We start from the raw sequence: 22,554 nt of genomic DNA, 5'->3' as shown, positions 1-22,554 counted from the left end.
TGTTATTTTAGCTGTGTGCTTAGGCTCATTGTCTTGTTGGAAGGTTAACCTTCGGCCAGTCTCAGGTCCAGAGCACTCTGGAAGGTTTTCTTCCAGGATATCTCTGTACTTGTCCGCATTCATCCTTCCTTCAATTGCAACCAGTCGCCCTGTTCCTGCAGCTGAAAAACATTGCCATGCCATAACATGTTGCTGCCACCACCATGTTTCACTGTTGGGATTGTATTCGGCAAGTGATGAGCTGTGCCTGGTTTTCTCCACACATACCGCTTAGAATTATCACCAAAAAGGTCTATCTTCGTCTCATTAGACCAGAGAATCTTATTTCTCGTAGTCTGTGAGTCTTTCATGTGTTTTTTTTAGCAAACTCTATGCAAGCTTTCATATCTCTTGCACTGAGGAGAGGCTTCTGTCGGGCCACTCTGCCATAAAGGCCAGACTGGTGGAGGGCTGCAGTGATAGTTGACTTTGTAGAACTTTCTCCCATCTCCCTACTGCATCTCTGGAACTCAGCCACTGTGATCTTGGGGTTCTTCTTTACCTCTCTCACCAAGGCTCTTCTCCCACGATTGCTCAGTTTGGCTGGATGGCCAGGTCTAGGAAGACTTCTGGTGGTCCCAATCTTCTTCCATTTAAGGAGGCCAATGTGCTCTTAGGAACCTTGAGTACTGCAGAAATTCTGTTGTAACCTTGGCCAGATCTGAGCCTTGCCACAATTCTGTCTCTGAGCTCCTTGGCCAGTTCCCTTGACCTCAAGATTCTCATTTGGTCTGACATGCACTGTGAGGTCTTATATAGACAGGTGTGTGCCTTTCCAAATCAAGTCCTATCAGTTTAATTAAACACAGTTGGACTCCGATGAAGGAGTAGAACCATCTCAAGGAGGATCCCAAGAAAATAGACAGCATGTGACTTAAATATGAGTGTCTGAGCAAAGGGTCTGAATACTTATGACCATGTGATATTTCAGTTTTTCTTTTTTATTAAATTTGCAAAAATTACTACATTTCTGTTTTTTTTAGTCAAGATGGGGTGCAGAGTGTACATTAATGTGAAAAAAATGAACTTTTTTGAATTTACCAAATTGCTGCAATGCAACAAAGAGTGAAAAATGTAAAGGGGTCTGAATACTTTCCGTACCCACTGTATGCAACCTGAACAGTTTACTTTACATTGCAACAAAGTGTTATATCTTCATTGTTGTCCCATGGAAAGATATAATAAAATATTTGCAAAAATGTGAGGGATGTATTCACTTTTATGAGCTACTGTATACATGTTTTTTTATATACATACAAGTGATTTGACCCCCCACAGCAAAAATTAAACAGAAGGGAGGGGTTGAAAGGGGTGCTGTCATGGGCTTCGGAAAATAAAATTACCGGTTAGTGTAATTATCATTTTTCCCCATCACCCATGACAGAACCATAAGAGATCACAGAATAATTATCCCTAGGGTGGGACCACCGCTTGCAGAACTTTACGCCCAAAAGAAAGATCAGTGGAAGACAAAAGATCTAGTCTGTCATGTCTGAAAAAAGTTAATGGGGAAGACAAAGTGGCTGATTTTCATATAGACTCTACAGATGTCTCTACCTTTTCTGACATTGACATGGATGTGATCATAGTGCCAATAGAGTGTGATGTAAAATACCCCCCCAGAACTGGAGTAGAGGAAGACTGGTAAGCACAGAATTTGGACTGTTTAATCCACCAAGCTATGTTCCTTTTTCTAGCCACTTTTCCCTTATTCGGCCCCCTGAATTGTATTTAAAGAAATTTACTTATTTGAAAAGAAGACGTAAGTTGGAGATATTTAATAACATATCTCCTTACATCTAAGCGGTTGAACTCTTTTTTTCTCCGATTTAGAATACAAATGAAGGTGAGAACAATGTTCTAGGATATATGGAACTTGGATGTAAACTTGGGAAGGAAAATTGGGTTTGGTTTTATGATAATCAGGCCCAAGAATATTAGTAGTTTAAGGAGAACTAATGGAATTTTTTTGGAGTTCCCCAATGTGCCCAGCCCATGTAATTGCAATAAAAAAACATAATTTTAATATCTTGGCTTTACCAGGAATAACATCAATTTGCTCGAAAGGGGTTTTATTGAGAGCCTTAAAAAATTAGCTTTAGGGACTAGAATGGATCTAGCGACTGCCCTAAGAAATCTAATTACCCATAGATAACCTGCAATTTTTATGTTGAAAAGTGGTGCTAAGTGCAGAAATCGGCACTTTTACAATTCTAACCCCAAGACCCTTCCAAAAATCTGAAGAAAATCTAGAATAGATCAGATAGGAATGAGAGATGATTGTTTCGCTTCGCCAACTTTGGTTTCATGATATCTCTTTGACATAGATGTGGTGTAGGAGGCACCCAGTTTTGACTTACAAACTGCATACGCCTTAAACTTGGTCTTAGCTTAGGTTTTCCTGGTTTTGTTCACCCAACGTTATAAACAGTAAAACATTATGGATAAGAAAAAGGTTTGGCTCATGTAACCAGGTTCACCATTCGCTTCGCCTGGACTTTCTATGCGGACAGATGACGCGTCTATGAGAAGTCTAAAGGTACCTTCACACTAAACGACTTTGCAGCGATAACGACAGCGATCCGTGACGTTGCAGCGTCCTGGATAGCGATATCGTTGTGTTTGACACGCAGCAGCGATCTGGATCCTGCTGTGATATCGTTGGTCGTTGCTGAAAGTCCAGAACTTTATTTTGTCGTCAGATCGGCGTGTATCGTTGTGTTTGACAGCAAAAGCAACGATGCCAGCGATGTTTTACAATGGTAACCAGGGTAAATATCGGGTTACTAAGCGCAGGGCCGCGCTTAGTAACCCGATATTTACCCTGGTTACCATTGTAAAAGTAAAAAAAAAACAGTACATACTCACCCTCTGATGTCTGTCACGTCCCCCGGCGTCCGCGCTGCTGCTCAGAGCTTCCTGCACTGAATGTGTCAGTGCCGGCCGGAAAGCAAAGCACAGCGGTGACGTCACCACTCTGCTGTTAGGGCCGGCGCTTACACGGTGCAGGGAAGCGGACGCCGGGGGACGCGAATGTAAGTATGTAGTGTTTGTTTTTTTACATTTACACTGGTAACCAGGGTAAACATCGGGTTACTAAGCGCGGCCCTGCGCTTAGCAACCCGATGTTTACCCTGGTAACCCGGGGACTTCAGCATCGTTGGTCGCTGGAGAGCGGTCTGTGTGACAGCTCTCCAGCGACCACACAGCGACGCTGCAGTGATCGGCATCACTGTCGATATCGCTGCAGCGTCGTTTAGTGTGAAGGTACCTTTCCTCTTATCTATCAGATCTGCTATTTAAATAGAGATCTTGGCGTTCACGGGTTAGCTGCCTGTTCCCTTTCCTCCACAGTATAATCACCAGAGCAGCCCACTGTTTGCTCTAATTTTACCTCTGTGCATACTACTGGGTACTTCCAGTTTCACCCTGTGATCACTTCTGGTTGCATAATTTCTGACTGTAATGCTTACTGCATCCTAGAACTTGTTAATACCCAAAGTTAGCCCAGTAAGGTTAGGACACAGGAAGCAGATACACATGAAGGTCCCCTGGAGCCATATGTAGTAAACATGGATGCCCTAGGGCCAGGGCCGGACTGGGAATAAAATTCAGCCCTGGCATTTGAAGTTACACAGGCCCACTTGTCACATGGTGACTGTATAATATCTTTGTACACTTGTAGGCAGGGCCGGTTTTAGGCAAAGTGGGGCCCTAGGTAAAGTTTAAAATGGGGCCCCAAATGCTAACATATTGCACATCACACAAAAGCATTTCTGTTGTATTTACGTGCGCTGAGTTCAGGCCGCTAAATGAGTTTGATCGACAGTACGGAAGTTGTTCAACGCTTGTTTCCCGGCCTCTTTCCACCAACTGAGGAATAATGATGGGACAGAACGATCACTAATAGATCACTAACAGAATATCATACAGTATCATGTTATCAGCAGCACATCTACAGTTTACACCCGTGATGTGCTGCTGAGAACAATGATTTTTGTTCCAGCAAGAACAATCTGAATATGCAGCATTTTACTTGTTTAGTAAAATACACCCCATAGTCCTCCATATATTATAATGTGCCCCACAGTCCTCCATATAGTATAATACACTCCCTATAGTCCTCCATATTAAAATACACTGCTCAGTCCTCCACATAGTATAATACACTCCTCATAGTGCTCCATATAGTATAATGCACCGCCATAGTCATCCATGTACTACAATTCACTTCCCATAGTATAATGCACCCCATAGTTCTTCATATAGTATAACGTATTCCCCATAGTCCTCGATACAGTATAATGCAGCCCACATATAGTATAATGCAGCCACCCCACAGAGTATAATGTAACCCCCCATAGAATATAATACAGCCCACCTCCCCATAATATATAATGTAGCCCCCCATAGAATATAATGCAGCCCCCCATAGTATATAACGCAGCCTCCCCCATAGTATATAACACAGCCTCCCCCATAACAGCCTCCCCCATAGTATATAACACAGCCTCCCCCATAGTATATAACACAGCCTCCCCCATAGTATATAACACAGCCTCCCCCATAGTATATAATATACCCCCACAATAGTATATAACACAGCCACATAGTACATAACATGGCCTCCCCCATAGAATATAATATACTCCCCATAATATATAGCAAAGCCCGCATAGTATATAGCACAACCTGCATAATATAGCACAGCGCGTGTAGTAGATAACACAGCCCACAGAGCACTATATACAGCACAGCCCACAGAGCACTAAATACAGCACAGCCCACAGAGCACTATATACAGCACAGCCCACAGAGCACTATATACAGCACAGCCCACAGAGCACTATATACAGCACAGCCCACAGAGCACTATATACAGCACAGCCCACAGAGCACTATATACAGCACAGCCCACAGAGCACTATATACAGCACAGCCCACAGAGCACTATATACAGCACAGCCCACAGAGCACTATATACAGCACAGCCCACAGAGCACTATATACAGCACAGCCCACAGAGTACTATATACAGCACAGCCCACAGAGCACTATATACAGCACAGCCCACAGAGCACTATATACAGCACAGCCCACAGAGCACTATATACAGCACAGCCCACAGAGCACTATATACAGCACAGCCCACAGAGCACTATATACAGCACAGCCCACAGAGCACTATATACAGCACAGCCCACAGAGCACTATATACAGCACAGCCCACAGAGTAATATATACAGCACAGCCCAGAGTACTATATACAGCACAGCCCACAGAGCAATACATACAGCACAGCCCACAGAGTACTATATACAGCACAGCCCACAGAGCACTATATACAGCACAGCCCACAGAGTACTATATACAGCACAGCCCACAGAGTACTATATACAGCACAGCCCACAGAGTACAATATACAGCACAGCCCAGAGTACTATATACAGCACAGCCCACAGAGCACTACATACAGCACAGCCCACAGAGCACTATATACAGCACAGCTCACAGAGCACTATATACAGCACAGCCCACAGAGCAATATATACAGCACAGCCCACAGAGCACTATATACAGCACAGCCCACAGAGTAATATATACAGCACAGCCCAGAGTACTATATACAGCACAGCCCACAGAGCAATATATACAGCACAGCCCACAGAGTACTATATACAGCACAGCCCACAGAGCACTATATACAGCACAGCCCACAGAGTACTATATACAGCACAGCCCACAGAGCAATATATACAGCACAGCCCACAGAGTACAATATACAGCACAGCCCAGAGTACTATATACAGCACAGCCCACAGAGCACTACATACAGCACAGCCCACAGAGCACTATATACAGCACAGCTCACAGAGCACTATATACAGCACAGCCCACAGAGCAATATATACAGCACAGCCCACAGAGCACTATATACAGCACAGCCCACAGAGTAATATATACAGCACAGCCCAGAGTACTATATACAGCACAGCCCACAGAGCAATATATACAGCACAGCCCACAGAGTACTATATACAGCACAGCCCACAGAGCACTATATACAGCACAGCCCACAGAGTACAATATACAGCACAGCCCAGAGTACTATATACAGCACAGCCCAGAGAGCACTACATACAGCACAGCCCACAGAGCACTATATACAGCACAGCCCACAGAGCACTATATACAGCACAGCCCACAGAGCAATATATACAGCACAGCCCACAGAGCAATATTATACAGCACAGCCCACAGAGCACTATATACAGCACAGCCCACAGAGTACTATATACAGCACAGCCCACAGAGCACTATATACAGCACAGCCCACAGAGCAATATATACAGCACAGCCCACAGAGCCTTATATACAACACAGCCCACAGAGCAATATATACAGCACAGCCCACATGGTACTATATATAGCACAGCCCACACAGTAGTATACAGCACAGAGCACAGCCCGCATCTCTTCTCTTCCTCCTCCACCCCCCGAGAATGGCCCCACACAGTCCAGTAAAAAAAACCAAAACACTCTCCTCACCTCTCCTCGTGCCCCGCGTTGCTTCCTGGTTCCTGCTCCTGTCTCAGCAGCTGCAGTCTGCCCGGGACACAGCAGGTGCGCGATGATATGATGTCATCGCGCACCCGCAGTGTCAGAGACAGAGCGGGGAATGATGGGAGAGGGAGCGTCTGTAGACGCTCTCTCCTCCATCATTGCATTCAACTGTACCGGCGTCTATACGCCGGTATAGTTGAATGCGACGGCGGGGGCGGCGGATCGAGCGGCCCACTACTGGCACCGGCCCTTCTGGCATTTGCCAGAAGTGCCCGATGGCCAGTCCGGCCCTGCCTAGGGCAGTGTTCCCCAACTCCAGTCCTCAAGAGCCACCAACGGGTCATGTTTTCAGGATTTCCTTAGTATTGCCCAGGTGATAATAGCATCACCTGCACATGCAGGAATTCCATCACCTGTGAAATACTAAGGAAATCCTAAAAACATGACCAGTTGGTGGCTCTTGAGGACTGGAGTTGAGGAACACTGCTCTAGGGCGAAAGGGGAGGTGTGGTAGGGAAAATTAACCCTTCACATATCACCCCTGGGAAAACAGCACATATTGAGCAGGAAAACTATCCTTGCTGGCACTTCAGGCAGTTCCTCGAAATCTAGAGGTCCCTACACCTACGACAAGAAATCACTGAAGAGTGTTGACAGGCTGCTCCTTTTTATCCACAGGTTTTGTATGGCAGGAGATGGCCCCTCTGTCATGACGTTCATCGTGAAGCCATGGGTGATGGGAAAAAATGGAAACAAAATTTTCAAAATGTCTTTATGTATTCAGTAGCAAGTATGAGCGCTACATACTGACATACTCAATGCCTTGGCATAATATCGATTTGGCTATTAACGGTTGTGTGAGGAATGTTCTGCCACACTGAGTGCACCTGAGCATGAAAATTATAAAGATTCACTGCTGGCAGCCCTTTCTGCGATTGCCAGTCAATGACCTCCCAGATGTGCTCACAAGCTGCTCCTTGTAGCATCATGCATCGTGGCAGTCTAGTGTTGAAAAATATCTCATGGGACACTTTAAAGAAAAGCCCATATCACTGGTTACACGATTGATTCATTCTGCAAGTGAATTAGAACGTCATATACGTTAAAGAATGTTTCACAAACCATCAGAAAACATTTGAATCACATTGGGTTACATTCTAGACATCTAGCTCCAGGTATTCCTTTAAATTAAGTGGCAGAACTTTTCTTAACCATAAGCCTCTTCCCGATATATGACATACCTTACCATTCTATGTTAGGTCTCTGTCTTTGATGCTAGCTTAGGAACTGAACTGGCATTCTTCCAGGAAGGTAGTGGCTGTGTTATGCAGCCATCATCTGCTTTTAAGAGCAGGGAGTGGAAATGAGCTCTACTCATTGCTGTCAATCACCTAAAAGCCGCTTGTCCATCTCCGACAGCAGCGTTTACAAGATGTAGTCTGAGGGGCGCACTGTTCCACGAGCCTATCGTCCACCAGCAACACGATCACAGGGTTTGGCTCGCTTGCCATGGTAGCGGGGGGAGGGCTGTCATGGTGCTCCTAGGAGTACCATTTCTGACGCTGGCGATCATAGGACACTGTGATATATACTTCAATAAAATGGTACTGCAGTATATAGGACATGTGATCAGTAAGAAATCACTAAGTAAACTTGAATGCAGGTTAAAGTCCCCTAAGGAGATTATAAAGTAAAGTAAGAAAAAATAAGTTTAAAAATACACTGCTCAAAAAAATAAAGGGAACACTAAAATCCCACATCCTAGATATCACTGAATGAAATATTCTAGTTGTAAATCTTTATTCATTACATAGTGGAATGTGTTGAGAACAATAAAACCTAAAAATTATCAACGTAAATCACAACTAATATCCCATGGAGGTCTGGAGTTATAATGATGGTCAAAATCAAAGTGGAAAATTAAGTTACAGGCTGATCCAACTTCAGTGGAAATGCCTCAAGACAAGGAAATGATGCTCAGTAGTGTGCGTGGCCTCCACGTGCCTGTATGATCTCCCTACAACGCCTGGACATGCTCCTGATGAGGTAGCGGAGGGATCTCCTCCCAGACCTGGACTAAAGCATCCGCCAACTCCTGGACAGTCTGTGGTGCAACGTGACGTTGGTAGATGGTGCGAGACATGATGTCCGAGATGTGTTCAATCGGATTCAGGTCTGGGGAACGGGTGGGCCAGTCCATAGCTTTAATGCCTTCATCTCGCAGGAACTGCTGACACACTCCAGCCACATGAGGTCTGGCATTGTCCTGCATTAAGAGGAACCCAGGGCCAACCACACCAGCATATGGTCTCACAAAGGGTCTGAGGATCTCATCTCTGTATCTAATGGCAGTCAGGCTACCTCTGGCGAGCACATGGAGAGCTGTGCAGCCCTCCAAAGAAATGCCACCCAACACCATTACTGACCCACTGCCAAACCGATCATGCTGAAGGATGTTGCAGGCAGATCGCTCTCCACGGTGTCTCCAGACTCTGTCACGTCTGTCTCATGTGCTCAGTGTGATCCTACTTTCATCTGTGAAGAGCACAGGGCGCCTGTGGCGAATTTGCCAATCCTGGTGTTCTGTGGCAAATGCCAAGCGTCCACCCTCATTTGTGGACATCATGCACTCAGACCATCCTCACGGAGTCAGTTTCTAACCATTTGTGCAGACACATGCACATTTGTGGCCTGCTGGAGGTCATTTTGCAGGGCTATGGCAGTGCTCCTCCTGTTCCCCTTGCACAAAGGCTGAGGTAGCGGTCCTGCTGCTGGGTTGTTGCTCTCCTACAGCCCCCTCCATGTCTCCTGGTGTACTGGCCTGTCTCCTGGTAGCGCCTCTGGACACTACGCTGACACAGCAAACCTTCTTGCCACAGCTTGCATTGATGTGCCATCCTGAATGAGCTGCACTACCTGAGCCACTTGTGTGGGTTGTAGAGTCCGTCTCATGCAACCACGAGTGTGAAAGAAAAGAACAACCAACATTCAAAAGTGACCAAAACATCAGCCAGAAAGCATTGGTACTGAGATGTGGTCTGTGGTCCCCACCTGCAGAACCACTCCTTTATCGAGTGAGTCTTGATAATTGCCAGTAATTTCCATCTGTTGTCTATTCCATTTGCACAACAGCATGTGAAATTGGTTGTCAAATAGTGTCGCTTCCTAAGTGGACAGTTTGATTTCACAGAAGTTTGATTTACTTGGAGTTATATTCTGTTGTTTAAGTGTTCCCTTTATTTTTTTGAACAGTGTGTAAAAATCACTCCCTTTTTTCCCATTAAAAATAAGTAAATAAAATTTGTTCTTATAAAATACATATCTGATATTGACACGTCTGTCAAAGTCCAATCCATCAAAATATAAAATTAGTTAACCCAATTACTAAAAAAAATGTAATGAGAAAAGAATTGGCTCCATGTTATTCCTTTGGTAAGCTATGTGCAATGTCGGGCTGGGGTCCCATGGTCCCACCAGTAACCAACTCCAGGGCCCCACTTCTCAGCTACATGTAAATGTGACATTATCCTCAATCACAAATTTATATAACAATGAGCTGGTCAGATTGTTACATGAATAAGATGCCTCCTCTTCTCTCTGTACATAGTGATTCAAGTATATTGTGCCAAGTACTGTGGTGGCCCACTCCTGCACAGGAGCCAACCGAGGATTCTCCTGTTCTACCGTGGGCCAGTCCAAGCCTGGATATGTGTATTATACAGAAACCTGATGAAGCTCCTGCCTCAACATAGAAAGTTATTTACATGTTCCAACTGCTCTTTATGATGTTTGTAGCCACGTATAGAGACTTCTAAAAAGGTCCTTTAAATTTTCATTTTTCATTATCTTTGGGTAACATTTTCCAGCTTTGGAACTAGTTTTCTATATCGTTAAAGCCATTTCCATCCTAAATCCCTATCGGTTTAATGTCATAATCCAAACTATTTTCTAATATACATTAATTAAAACTTCCCTATTCTTCCATAACTACACTAACATATTTTTTTTCCTACTTGCTTTTTGATGACGCTTCATTTGAAAATCCCAGTGTATACTGGGATACTCAAACAAAGCGTCACCAAGGGGAGGAAGGCTATGTGGGTAACTGTCACGAGTTTACCGTGACAAAGAGGGGCCAGAAGATCGCAACGTCTGATTTCATGTACTCCTGCACTGATTACAAGCACTTCCTCTTCATTTTAAACGCTGCAGGTTTCTGTTAGCAGGGCAGGGTTTAAACTGTTCAGCTTGAGCCTCTGAAGCTTTCCTGCTTGGATGATCTCAGCTGTTCAGTATTGGCCACTCTCCTCTCCTATATATACTGAACTCTGGATTGCCAGTCTTAGCCTTGTATGGAGTACAGGTGTCGGTTGTTGGTTGGCAGAGGCGTTTGGAGTGTTAATTTTTAGTGATGAGCGAATATACTTGTTACTCGAGATTTCTCGAGCATGCTCGGGGGTCCTCCGAGTATTTTTTAGTGCTCGGAGTTTTAGTTTTTCTTAGCAACCAGGCAACCCCCACATGTACTTATGCTGGCTATCAGATGTAAATCATTCAGCTGCGGCAAAAAAACCTAAAACTCTGAGCACTAAAAAATACTCGGAGGACCCCCGAGCATGCTCGAGAAATCTCGAGTAACGAGTATATTCGCTCAACACTATTTGTATGTTTGGTATTTTCATTTATCCCTGTACGTCCTTCCTTGTTAGTCTGGTTTGTGTACATACATACACTATTACTCCCCACTTCCCTCGGTGAGGGACGGGGATAGATATAGGGCTGATTCAGGAAGTTATCAAGGTACTTGGCCCCAGCGTCTTCACAATCAGAAGTAATTCGGGAAGTTGGAATAGATAGGGCGCCCCTAGCGTTAGGGACAGGGAAAGAGCCCCTGGCCCCGGGTATTCCTACAACAGAGTTGTGACAGTAATTTTATGAAACAGAAAAGACAAAACAAGTTTCACTTGTTCAAACCATTGCTCTAGGAAGTAAGGTTGGTTTCACACATTGGTGTTCCATTGGTTGCAGGCAATTGGGTTCTGTGAGCAGGCAGTGCATGAGACTGCGAAACGCGTCTGTGTAAAACCGTCTTTAGTTTCTTCTTTTTTCAACTGCGGTTTTACATCTTAACTGCTCTGTAGGCGAGTAGTGCTACAACTGGGTGTGTATCTATCTATAGACACACTTACATAGCAGGCATGTGATTACCTATAGCTGTTATGTATTACATATTTAAAGGGCAGGTAAAGAAAATCAAATCCGAGTCGTGCCTGTGATCCTAAGGAAAGGCATGTGGTAAAGCAAATAATGGCGGGCGTGTGACTAGACCGAGAGGCAGGCGGTGAGGATGTGCATCATTCCCTAAGGAAAATAAACCCCTCCGGTTTCTTGGCGATGCCTGGGTGACTCATGCAGTGCTGCCTGCTGTCATTGTACCTCGGCTCCTCCAGGTGACGCCACCCTCCCCGCCCGCAGTAACACACAGCAGGAGCATTGATCGGCGCTGGAGACCGTTGGAAGTGACAGTTCTAATTTGAAGCCGACCTATTTACCTGCACCCACGCCACCTTCTACACTACAACTCCCGGCACGCCTTGCGAAGGGGCGTGTACTCAGAATTCAACTCATCCACTCCGCCGTCACATGGGCGTGACTTACTGATGATTCCTGGAGCGTAATTGGGTGATAGTTAAGGGGCGGGGACATGAGAGGAAACGTAGTGATTTGAAGTTTTTGGTGTGCAAGAGCTCAGAAGTCCATGGCTAGCGGCCGGAGCAGGACGGCGGCGGGGCTCAGCACTGACATAGACATGTCTGACGAGCGCTTCTCGGCGATGGACGAGGGCTCCCTGCGCAAGCTGGTGAGTGCTGCTCCGAGCTGTGTACTGGCCGCACTGTCCCTATGGTGGCGCTCGTGTGCTGGGAGCCGGGCTTCTTTGTGGAGTCGGTGGCACTGAGCCTGGATGTTTGGGCATCGCTCACATAGATGCGATCGCAGATTGCGCTAATTATCTGTGCGATCTGCGGATTTCTTATTTGCTGCAATATCCTGCCCCGCATGTCACAGTGTGCTTCCGATAGTGCGGATTATCCAGCACATCGCTCACCTGCAGGCACATTCCCAGACTCGGCTGCTGCTCAGGATGTGTGATCGCCCGGGGCTGCTGGCTGGTCAGGAAGTGACTTCACCCCAGGTGGTAAGGTGTGTGTGTCTGGGATGCTCCCATCAAGTTTCACAACTTTTATTGCCAACTGGATCCGTACTGATGATTACTGGATATGTGGATACTTCAGGCTCTGTTCACATGTCCAGTAATGATCCGTTTAAAAAAACCTGACTTTGACTACTTCTGTTTTTATAAATATTGAAATCTATGGATAACAAATCAGTTAAAATACCCATCAGTTTTCTTCCATTTGAAACGGATCCAGTAACCAAAGCACGGATCCTTTTCTAATGAAAGACAGAATCATAGCTAAATAACAGATCTGTTTTCCATAGACTTCAATGATAAAAATGGATCCAGCTGAGATCAGTTACTAAAAGCAGACTAAAGCTGTGTGGGGCGCGACAAGATGAGCAGGGGTGTGGGGGGCTGCGACACGAGGAGAAGCGGTGTGGGGGGGGGCTGCGACACGAGGAGAAGCGGTGTGGGGGGGGGCTGCGACAAGAGGAGAAGCGGTGTGGGGGGGGCTGCGACAAGAGGAGAAGCGGTGTGGGGGGGGCTGCGACAAGAGGAGAAGCGGTGTGGGGGGGGCTGCGACAAGAGGAGAAGCGGTGTGGGGGGGGCTGCGACAAGAGGAGAAGCGGTGTGGGGGGGCTGCGACAAGAGAAGCGGTGTGGGGGGGCTGCGACAAGAGGAGAAGCGGTGTGGGGGGGCTGCGACAAGAGGAGAAGCGGTGTGGGGGGGCTGCGACAAGAGGAGAAGCGGTGTGGGGGGGCTGCGACAAGAGGAGAAGCGGTGTGGGGGCGCGACAAGAGGAGAAGCGGTGTGGGGGCGCGACAAGAGGAGAAGCGGTGTGGGGGCGCGACAAGAGGAGAAGCGGTGTGGGGGCGCGACAAGAGGAGAAGCGGTGTGGGGGCGCGACAAGAGGAGAAGCGGTGTGGGGGCGCGACAAGAGGAGAAGCGGTGTGGGGGCGCGACAAGAGGAGAAGCGGTGTGGGGGCGCGACAAGAGGAGAAGCGGTGTGGGGGCGCGACAAGAGGAGAAGCGGTGTGGGGGCGCGACAAGAGGAGAAGCGGTGGGGGGGCGCGACAAGAGGAGAAGCGGTGGGGGGGCGCGACAAGAGGAGAAGCGGTGGGGGGGCGCGACAAGAGGAGAAGCGGTGGGGGGGCGCGACAAGAGGAGAAGCGGTGGGGGGGCGCGACAAGAGGAGAAGCGGTGGGGGGGCGCGACAAGAGGAGAAGCGGTGGGGGGGCGCGACAAGAGGAGAAGCGGTGGGGGGGGCTGCGACAAGAGAGGTGAGGGGTACAAGAGCTTACAATGTGTACCAAGGGTGATGGAAAAGGTGACCGTATTGTGTGGTCCTCCCATCTGTGTATGACTGTGAAGTGGTGGAAACCCATGAAAGCAGAGACAAGGTTCTGGGGTAACATGTAGGAAGGCAGAACTGAGAAAAGTTAGAGGTGTTTTTTTTTTTATTTTCTTTTGGAGGGACACGTTGAACACTGGGAATTAACCTGATTGGCTGGGGTAGCGCAATCTGGAGACCTGGTGCAGTACGAGGAAGCCAAGTAAGGATACGTTCACATTTGCGTTGTTGGGCGCAGCGTCGGCGATGCAACCAACAACGCATGTACACAACGCAGCGTTTTGCGACGCATGCATTGTCATAAGATCCTACAGATCGGGACTTTCGGCGCAGGGAAAACGCTACAAGTAGCATCCCCTGCGCCCTGTCTTGTGCGTCTGTATGACGCATGCGTCGTAAAACGCAGTACAACGCATACCGGCGCATGTCCATGCGCCCCCCATGTTACAGATAGGGGCGCATGACGTATGCGTCGACGACGCTGCGCCCAACAACGCAAATGTGACCGTAGCCTAAGGATCTCATTCTCAGGTATCAGAATGGGGCACACGGGTGGAGTGCTGGATGGCTGAGATGGCCATTTTTGTCAGTATTTTTTATGTCTTTACTGCTGTTTTGTGGACATTTTGGAAATCCATAGGTCAATGAAGGAAAGCACTGGCACTTGTGGTGTACGGTATTGAGCGTGTTCCTGTCAGAAGACACCAGAGGAATGAACTTGTCACTTCTTTTAAGCACTCAGCGTCTTTGAATGTTTTAAGTGTTGAAAAAAAAAACCTGAAATTTTCTGCAAGAAATCTGCAGGCGTTTTTGCAGCGTTTTTTTCCAGACATTTCTCAATGCATTTTATAGTGGGAAATCCGCAAAAAAACCTGCAAAATTAATGAACATGCTGCGTTTTTTACCGCGATGCGGTTTTTTTTTTTTTCGCGGAAAAAAACGCATCATGTGCACAAAAATTGCGGAATTCATTCTAAATGATGGGATGCATATTGTATACTGCTTTTTTGCGTTTTTATCTTGAAAAATCAGCAACGTGTGCACACAGCCTTACAGATGAAGGTGACAATTGTTCCTCATGTTTCGTGAGCAGACCTATGGAAAAAAGAAGCGATGTGAGCATACCCTACAGTCCCATAATGCATCTGTTGTATGGGGCGATAAGCCACGCTCGCTCGCAGGGGGGATGTGCGCTTCAGTCTGCGGTATCACTCACAAACCCGTGCGCTCACTTGCTCGCGCTCATCAGCGCACGGTGGAGGCGCACTCAACAGGGATCTGACCACAACAGAAAAGTCAGAGATGCCAGGGTTGGTGCCATTAAATGTAGTCTGGTTTTCAGTTTCTAAGGAAAAACGTAATTCTTTAACTCAACTCAATCCCAGGTATTTTGTGCCCTAGAAGATAAAATTTGTCATACAAAAATCTGTAATTTTCAACATTGCACATGCTGACATTAGCCTCCCCACTGGTGCTCATGTGAGGCAACAGCTGTCGTGTCAAGCTAGATGCTCGCCAGAATTCTGTCAATTCACTTAGAAGTTATTGTTTTTTAGACTGACATGGGATTCTTATTGCTCCGAAGCCTAGGTGTGGGCATGACTTAGGGGAGGCGTTCATAATTATCTTGTTGTGATCTTTTTTTCATTAATCTGATATGAGATCATGATGAATCATTTTATGGAAGAGACAAAGCTGCTTTCTGTCCGTCAATCAGGTGAAATCTGTGCAAACGGAATGAAAATTAGTTTTCTTTTGTGCATTTAATGACATGGGTGGTTAGGACCTCTTCACAGGTGGGCTCGTGAGGCGGAATGCGGACCTGTGAGACCTCTATCTTGTGTATATTTGCCTCTATTTACATGAACTGTTTTTCCTTTTATTCTTTGTTATATTGTTTTGTCATACACTAGTCTCATACTTTATATTCTATATTAAAATCAACGTATTATTGGAGCTTAGTATGGGCTCTCAGGAATAATTTATATAATCTTAGAATAAAGTTATACTTGTGCTTGGACTTTAGACTTCTATATTCTTCTTGATGTCTTGTTACTACTGTTGTGTTGCAGTCCTGCACACCAGAACCATTGATTCTACGACCACAACAATGGAGTTTGTCCATCATTTACTTCCATGTGTTAGGGCGGATTGGCTACCAGTGTAATGGAATTGAAGGTTGACTTCTCACGGCCAACATTCGTGCTCCGGGTGTGGACCGGATTGGATACGGGTCTCTTGACCCAAACTCAACACCTTCATAGGCTATTGAGGAGGTAGAGCTGCTACTTATGAGGCATCTGTTGGCTGATCCGGATGGCTTCACGCACTTGCGCGATTAATTAGGATTGAGCAATTCCCTGTTAGGGCGGTTAATCAAAATATGACTTATGCTATTGTTTGGGAATTTGGCGGCCACTCTAGACCAGGCTCCGTTCACTCTTCAAAATGTTGGAGTTCGCATAAAAATAAAGTTATTTAAAAAAAAAAAAAAAATCACGACTTTTGTAACCCATTCTGTTGGTGAAAAGGGCTTAATGAATTGGCCCCAATATCTATTGATACCTGGAAAGTAGCCAAGGGGGACGCCTCATTGGCATCAGAAGAGTCCTGGATAATGAATTTAAACAGGACCCTTAACAGTCTTTTTTTTTTTTTTTTTTTTTTTTTCTTCCTTTCCCTGACTATATATCACTAAAAAGGGCTGAAGTGCTGATGATTAAAATGTGTTGTTTCCTTTGTCTCCTTTACCTGTTTACAACTTTGCCTAAAGGTACCTTCACACTAAACGACTTTACAACGATAACGATAGCGATCCGTGACGTTGCAGCGTCCTGGATAGTGATATCGTGTTTGACACGCAGCAGCGATCTGGATCCTGCTGTGATATCGCTGGTCGGAGCTGAAAGTCCAGAACTTTATTTGGTCGTCAGATCGGCGTGTATCGTCGTGTTTGACAGCAAAAGCAACGATGCCAGCAATGTTTTACAATGGTAACCAGGGTAAATATCAGGTTACTAAGCGCAGGGCCGCGCTTAGTAACCCGATATTTTCCCTGGTTACCATTGTAAAAGTAAAAAAAAAACCACTACATACTCACCCTCTGATGTCTGTCACGTCCCCCGGCGTCCGCGCTGCTGCTCAGAGCTTCCTGCACTGAATGTGTCAGTGCCGGCCGTAAAGCAGAGCACAGCGGTGACGTCACCGCTGTGCTTTAGGGCCGGCGCTTACACAGTGCAGGGAAGCTGACGGCGAGGGACGCGACAGACACGGCAATGTAAGTATGTAGTGTTTGGGTTTTTTTACATTTTCACTGGTAACCAGGGTAAACATCGGGTTACTAAGCACGGCCCTGTGCTTAGTAACCCGATGTTTACCCTGGTTACCCGGGGACTTCGGCATAGTTGGTCGCTGGAGAGCTGTCTGTATGACAGCTCTCCAGCGATCACACAACGACGAAACAGCGACGCTGCAGCGATCGGCATCGTTGTCGATATCGCTGGAGCGTCGCTTAATGTGACGGTACCTTAAGATATGGGCTTTTGAAGTTTAGGGCACCCAACCTGCAAAGATCCCCTTTAACCAAGGGGACTTCCTTGGGGACTTTTTTTTTTATTTTTTCCCCTCTATGGCACTACCCACTCATAAGAAAGCAAAATCTAGAGGGTGAAAAAAGCAAACTCTCAAACAGAAGTTCAGAACAGTCATTTGTGATCTGCTGAGACTTGATTAGAAATTATATTGATCGATGGTGTAAGATGTGATCCGGGAGAAAACAGAAAAAAGCAATCACCCGCACCACCGCATGAATTAAGAACTTTGTCGGTCACAGCTGGTCCTTAGATGTCGGGTGCATAAGGCCTCAGAGACTATTTTTTTTCTTTCTTTTTTTTTTCTTTTTTTTTTTCTCTCTTTTTTCTGTGCATTATATTGATCGATGGTATGCCCCTATTTTATTGATGAACACATTTTAAAAATAATGTGAAAGCTTCTTTTTAAAGGGGTTTGCAACTTTTAATACCAGTTATGATTGATGTGCCATTCATGAATAAGCTATTGTAGAAGCCGTATGCAAATCAGACTGGAAGTGCACTGGGGACGTGTCAGTATTCCAAGTTCATGGACACTGCTCCCAGTGCACTTCCAGCCTAGATTTCTCATAATTGGCATATGGGAGCTCTACATAGTCACAGGTTTATTGGCTCCTACACTTTCTACCACTAGTTCCATATGTAACAATGTGCTGAGAGCTTTTTCTTTAAGATAAACTACCCCTTTTAAGGAGGAATTATAGCCTGAAAAACCTTCTCCGCTCAGCCACTATTGTCTTGAATGGCCGACCTTGTTGGATATTCTCACCTGTTTTGCAGGGGCAATTTGCTTATTGCTTGTTTTTGTTGTTTACGGTTTCTTTGGTTTCCTTTTGCTACGTGGGCCTGTAACATTGTATCCAGACACAACCACGGACCTAAGTACAGCAAAGAAGAAATTAAATGTGGAATGATCTGAGCAACCCTTGATGGCGTAGATTGCAATCTGGACTTGAAGTTGATCTTGTGTTTCTAGATGGCACTAGAAGAGTTAATATCTACAAAGGGAGCCCTTTGATTTCCTGTGCCTTTAGGAATGCTGAGCATTTACGTGCACCCTGGCACTGCGTTTTTTTTTTTTTTTTTTTTTACCCTCTGAATCTTAATGCATCTTCTGGTGTTGTGATTATTTCTACGTTTACACCAGGGTGGACAGGAAAAAATGGGCCCGGACTCTGGAGTGATTCCTTTTGGCCTCCAGTTTTGACCTAACATCTAATTCCCACAATGTTTTTCCTCCATCTTTGGAAGTGGCCATTGTTTTCTGGTGATTTCTTGGTCTGTCTTGTTTTCAATGATCTTTCCCCAGGAATTGTAGAGGTACAGATGCTTTTTCATATACGGTACTTTGCCTTTGAATGGAACTTGTGATATTTAAAGGTACCACTGAACACTGTTCTGTAGACAACAGTGTCATTATATACTTCAGTGGTTAGAAACTTGGCAAACATTTTGGGGAATTGGAATTTTGGTTAGTAACTGTACGGAAGGTTTGTAGATTTTTTTTTTTTTTTTTTTTTCCCTTTTGTATGTTTTGTTTTTCTCATAAATACTACTTGTGTTGCTGAAATTACTTTTTTGCCCTTGTAAAAAGTATTTATAAATGTAGTAGTTACAGAAATGTCACTTAAATTAAAGAGAACCTGTCACCTCCATAATAAAGCAAAAAAAACACATTTACTTGCTAGTGGTAATCTGCAGGTAATCGGTGTTTAAAGGGAATCTGTCACCCCTGGGATGTATATGACATATTAATATGGACATACAGGTAATAGAAATGTTATACTAGTCCTACCTGTATGCCCCCCTCCCATGCACATCAGTTATGGCACCCCGCGCCTGTACCCTGCACTCCCGCCACAATCCATCTTTTTCCTCCCTACTATGGGCGCTGTATTCAGGGATCTTCTGCGTAGGCATCGGCGACTTACACTCCATTACACTCCGGCGTGTGTGACGATGAGGTGCTCTCCCCACTTCCCTGCATAATCATCACTATGTATATGTGGTTCCTAGTGATGACTATGGAGGTAGGAAGTGGGGAGAGCACCTCATCGTCACACACGCCGGAGGTCACTGGAGTGGGAGTCGCCTGCTCAGAATATCCCTGAGTGCAGTGTCCATAGAAGGGGGGGAAAGGTGCATGTTGGGGAAGGAGTGCAGTATGCAGGCACGGGATTCTGCTGGAAATCTAAAAACAAATGGCTTACAAATATACCGTACTTATGTATTGTGCCTCAGTCCATCACTACTTTTAATTTGCTTTAGTTAAAAAAACAAAAAAAGTGTTGTCCTCAATGACATTATGTAAAATGACAGCAGCAGATTGCTTCATGTCATGTGAAGTTGTATCCACCGTGGCATGCTGCAGTTGGCATGTTAGTCTTAACAAACCTGCTATAAACTGAGGGTAATGTGAGGTAGGGGTTTAGACACTGATTTCAGGGATTGGCATATGTGCTGTTTCAATACAATGAGTGTTTTATCAGCAGGGGATTATCACTACCCGGACTAGTGCCCACGTGAGACCTGATCCAACTCTGTCCCCTAGCTTATTGTCAATATACAATGTCCACAGAAAGCTATGGTGTGGGTGGGTTCAGCTTTCTGAGCTCTGCTTCATCTAAAAACTGTCACAACTTCTGCACCCAGTAAACTAAGTGATACATCATTGGAATCGGGGTCTCTTCCTACATGCTGCTGCTCTCAGATGAGGTAGCAAAAACCTGCTGACAGATTGCTGTTAAATCATTGACTTTATTTGCATAGTTTTCTTCATTCCATATGGAGTTTGAGAGGTGTTTTTTTTTTTTCCCCCTACAAACTACAGGAGAAACCATTGGTTCTAATACAGCATATTCTTCTTGAAGTATTTGTTGATAACATTCAGGTTTTTTCTACTACTTTGTGCAGCTCTATTGGTGGTTTACGGTCTGCGATGTACCAACGGACGTTGTGAAAATTCGGCACAACGTGGGCAGCGGATGCAGGTTTTCAACGCATCCGCTGCCCATTGTAAAGTGCCGGGGAGGAGGGGGCGGAGTTCCGGCCGTGCATGCGCGGAAGGAAATGGCAGACCCGATGTACGAAAAAACGTTCCCTTGAACGTTTTTTCGTGCCGACAGTCCACCAAAACACGACGCATCAGTGAACGACGGACCCGACATATGGCCATACATCGCGATCTGTCAGCAATACAAGTCTATGGGAAAAAAAGCATCCTGCAGGCACATTTGCAGGATCTGTTTTTTTCCCCCAAAACAACGGATTGCGACGTAGTCACACGACACAAGTGTGAAAGAGGCCTTAGGCCGGGGACAGACTAGCGTATTGCATCCAATGTGATCTGCTAATGACACTCAGCTCCTGCTCTGCGACAGGAGCCGAGTGTCACGCGTCTGTGCTCCGAGCCTCTCGCACAGAGTACAGCTGCGGAGGAGGCGGAGAAATGAATTTCTCCATTGCCGGTGTCAGCGTATATCGCACATCACTGGGATGATATCTATGCCTATGGGCTTATATGGATGTGTCGGTGACAGTCGTAGCATGCTGCGATTTCACTCGCACGTTGAAAACGGCTGGGAAAAAAAACGGTGATGAGCTGCCCCATAGATGAATACTGGTCCGAGTGCTATGCGATGTTTTATCACATAGCACTCATGCGTATTCATCTCTAGTGTGACCCCAGCCTTAGAAGAAATGTAGAGGTTGTCTCATCATTGTAAATGAGACAACTTTTCGATTTGCTCATTAAAAATCTTCTTCCTTCTCTAAAACAGATTTTAGGTTACCAACCATCTTGCAGTCTATCAGCAGCGGCTGGTCTCCTAAGTACAGAGAGCCGTGATTATGGCCTCTTTGAAATAAAGCTTGTAAGTGTTGCTCAGAATCTGGTTGGTGCCACTGCTTTCCGCATTGGAGATTGTAACCATGCCACTGGTCTGAACTGTCAATCAGGAGAACACCACATTCCGGCTTGCTAGGAGGCAGGGGAGCAGTGCGCTGTGCTTTTGTAAATGGCACTCCATTGGTGCCATATACAGACCTGTGACACAGAAATAAAGTTTACTATGAACATACATATCATGAAAGAACTTAGACTTTTGTGCATATTTGTTCTCCTCGTACAGCGGTCCCACTACCTAATACATCTTTAATAGCTTTTTCAAAGGATACAGTAGTATCTATTATGGCACTTTAAAACATCTGCTTTTATGTCTGCCAAAGTGAACTTTCTGTTACCTTCAAGTTTTTTTTTTTTCTATTTTTCTGTTGTAACTTACCAATGAATCCATTAAAAATAGATTGAAAACATGATTTCTGTTTTACATCCGTTTTTAATGGCTCTCCCACAAGCAATGAACAGAGAGGTGGAGCAGGTGCCCTTTCGCTCTACCCAAAACTGGACAGCAGAGTTACGGTACTCCTAAGGCACACTGGATGTCTCCACTAAGTTAGGGACATCATGTGACACAAATGGAAATACCTTATTTCCCAGGACGTCCCTCCTGACAGTACCATGAAGGTCTTCCTTCTCATCTTTACAGGGACAGGAAATACACGGAGAGGCTAAAAGGCCCCTCCGACCCACCTCCCTCCGTGTCTTTCCTGCATGGAGGAATGCACAAGAGTGGAGCAAAGCTTACCGGATCAGGGCTCGGGGATTGTGCGGCTTGGCTTTTCCTTCGCCCTGTCAAGAAGCCCGTGGCCGACACGCCGCAAAGGGGGGGGGGGGGGGGGTGTCCCTCGGCCACAGAGACTAGTCCAATGGGGAGGGCTCTTGGCTCCAATGCCGGCCTGTTATGTGTAGCTATTCCAGGTACAAGCGT

The 22,554-nt window shown here is 45.7% G+C and overlaps 1 protein-coding gene across 3 annotated transcripts in view; it reads left to right on the top strand.

Annotated features, from left to right (window-relative positions):
- Nucleotides 1-11,729: 11,729 nt before the first annotated feature.
- SMTN (smoothelin) overlaps nucleotides 11,730-22,554 on the top strand; it is a 160,679-nt gene continuing 149,854 nt past the window's right edge. The window contains exon 1 of one of the 3 annotated variants that reach the window (XM_077297352.1): nucleotides 11,730-12,463. In XM_077297352.1, the coding sequence (XP_077153467.1) occupies nucleotides 12,362-12,463 (102 nt within the window). In that variant the 5' untranslated portion in view covers nucleotides 11,730-12,361. The remainder of the gene's footprint in view (nucleotides 12,464-22,554) is intronic. The other 2 variants (XM_077297361.1, XM_077297370.1) reach the window with 2 other exon arrangements.

This window comes from Ranitomeya variabilis, chromosome 1, assembly GCF_051348905.1.
Source record: "Ranitomeya variabilis isolate aRanVar5 chromosome 1, aRanVar5.hap1, whole genome shotgun sequence".
Taxonomy (NCBI): domain Eukaryota; kingdom Metazoa; phylum Chordata; class Amphibia; order Anura; family Dendrobatidae; genus Ranitomeya; species Ranitomeya variabilis.
This window is presented reverse-complemented; position numbering and strand designations above follow the sequence as displayed.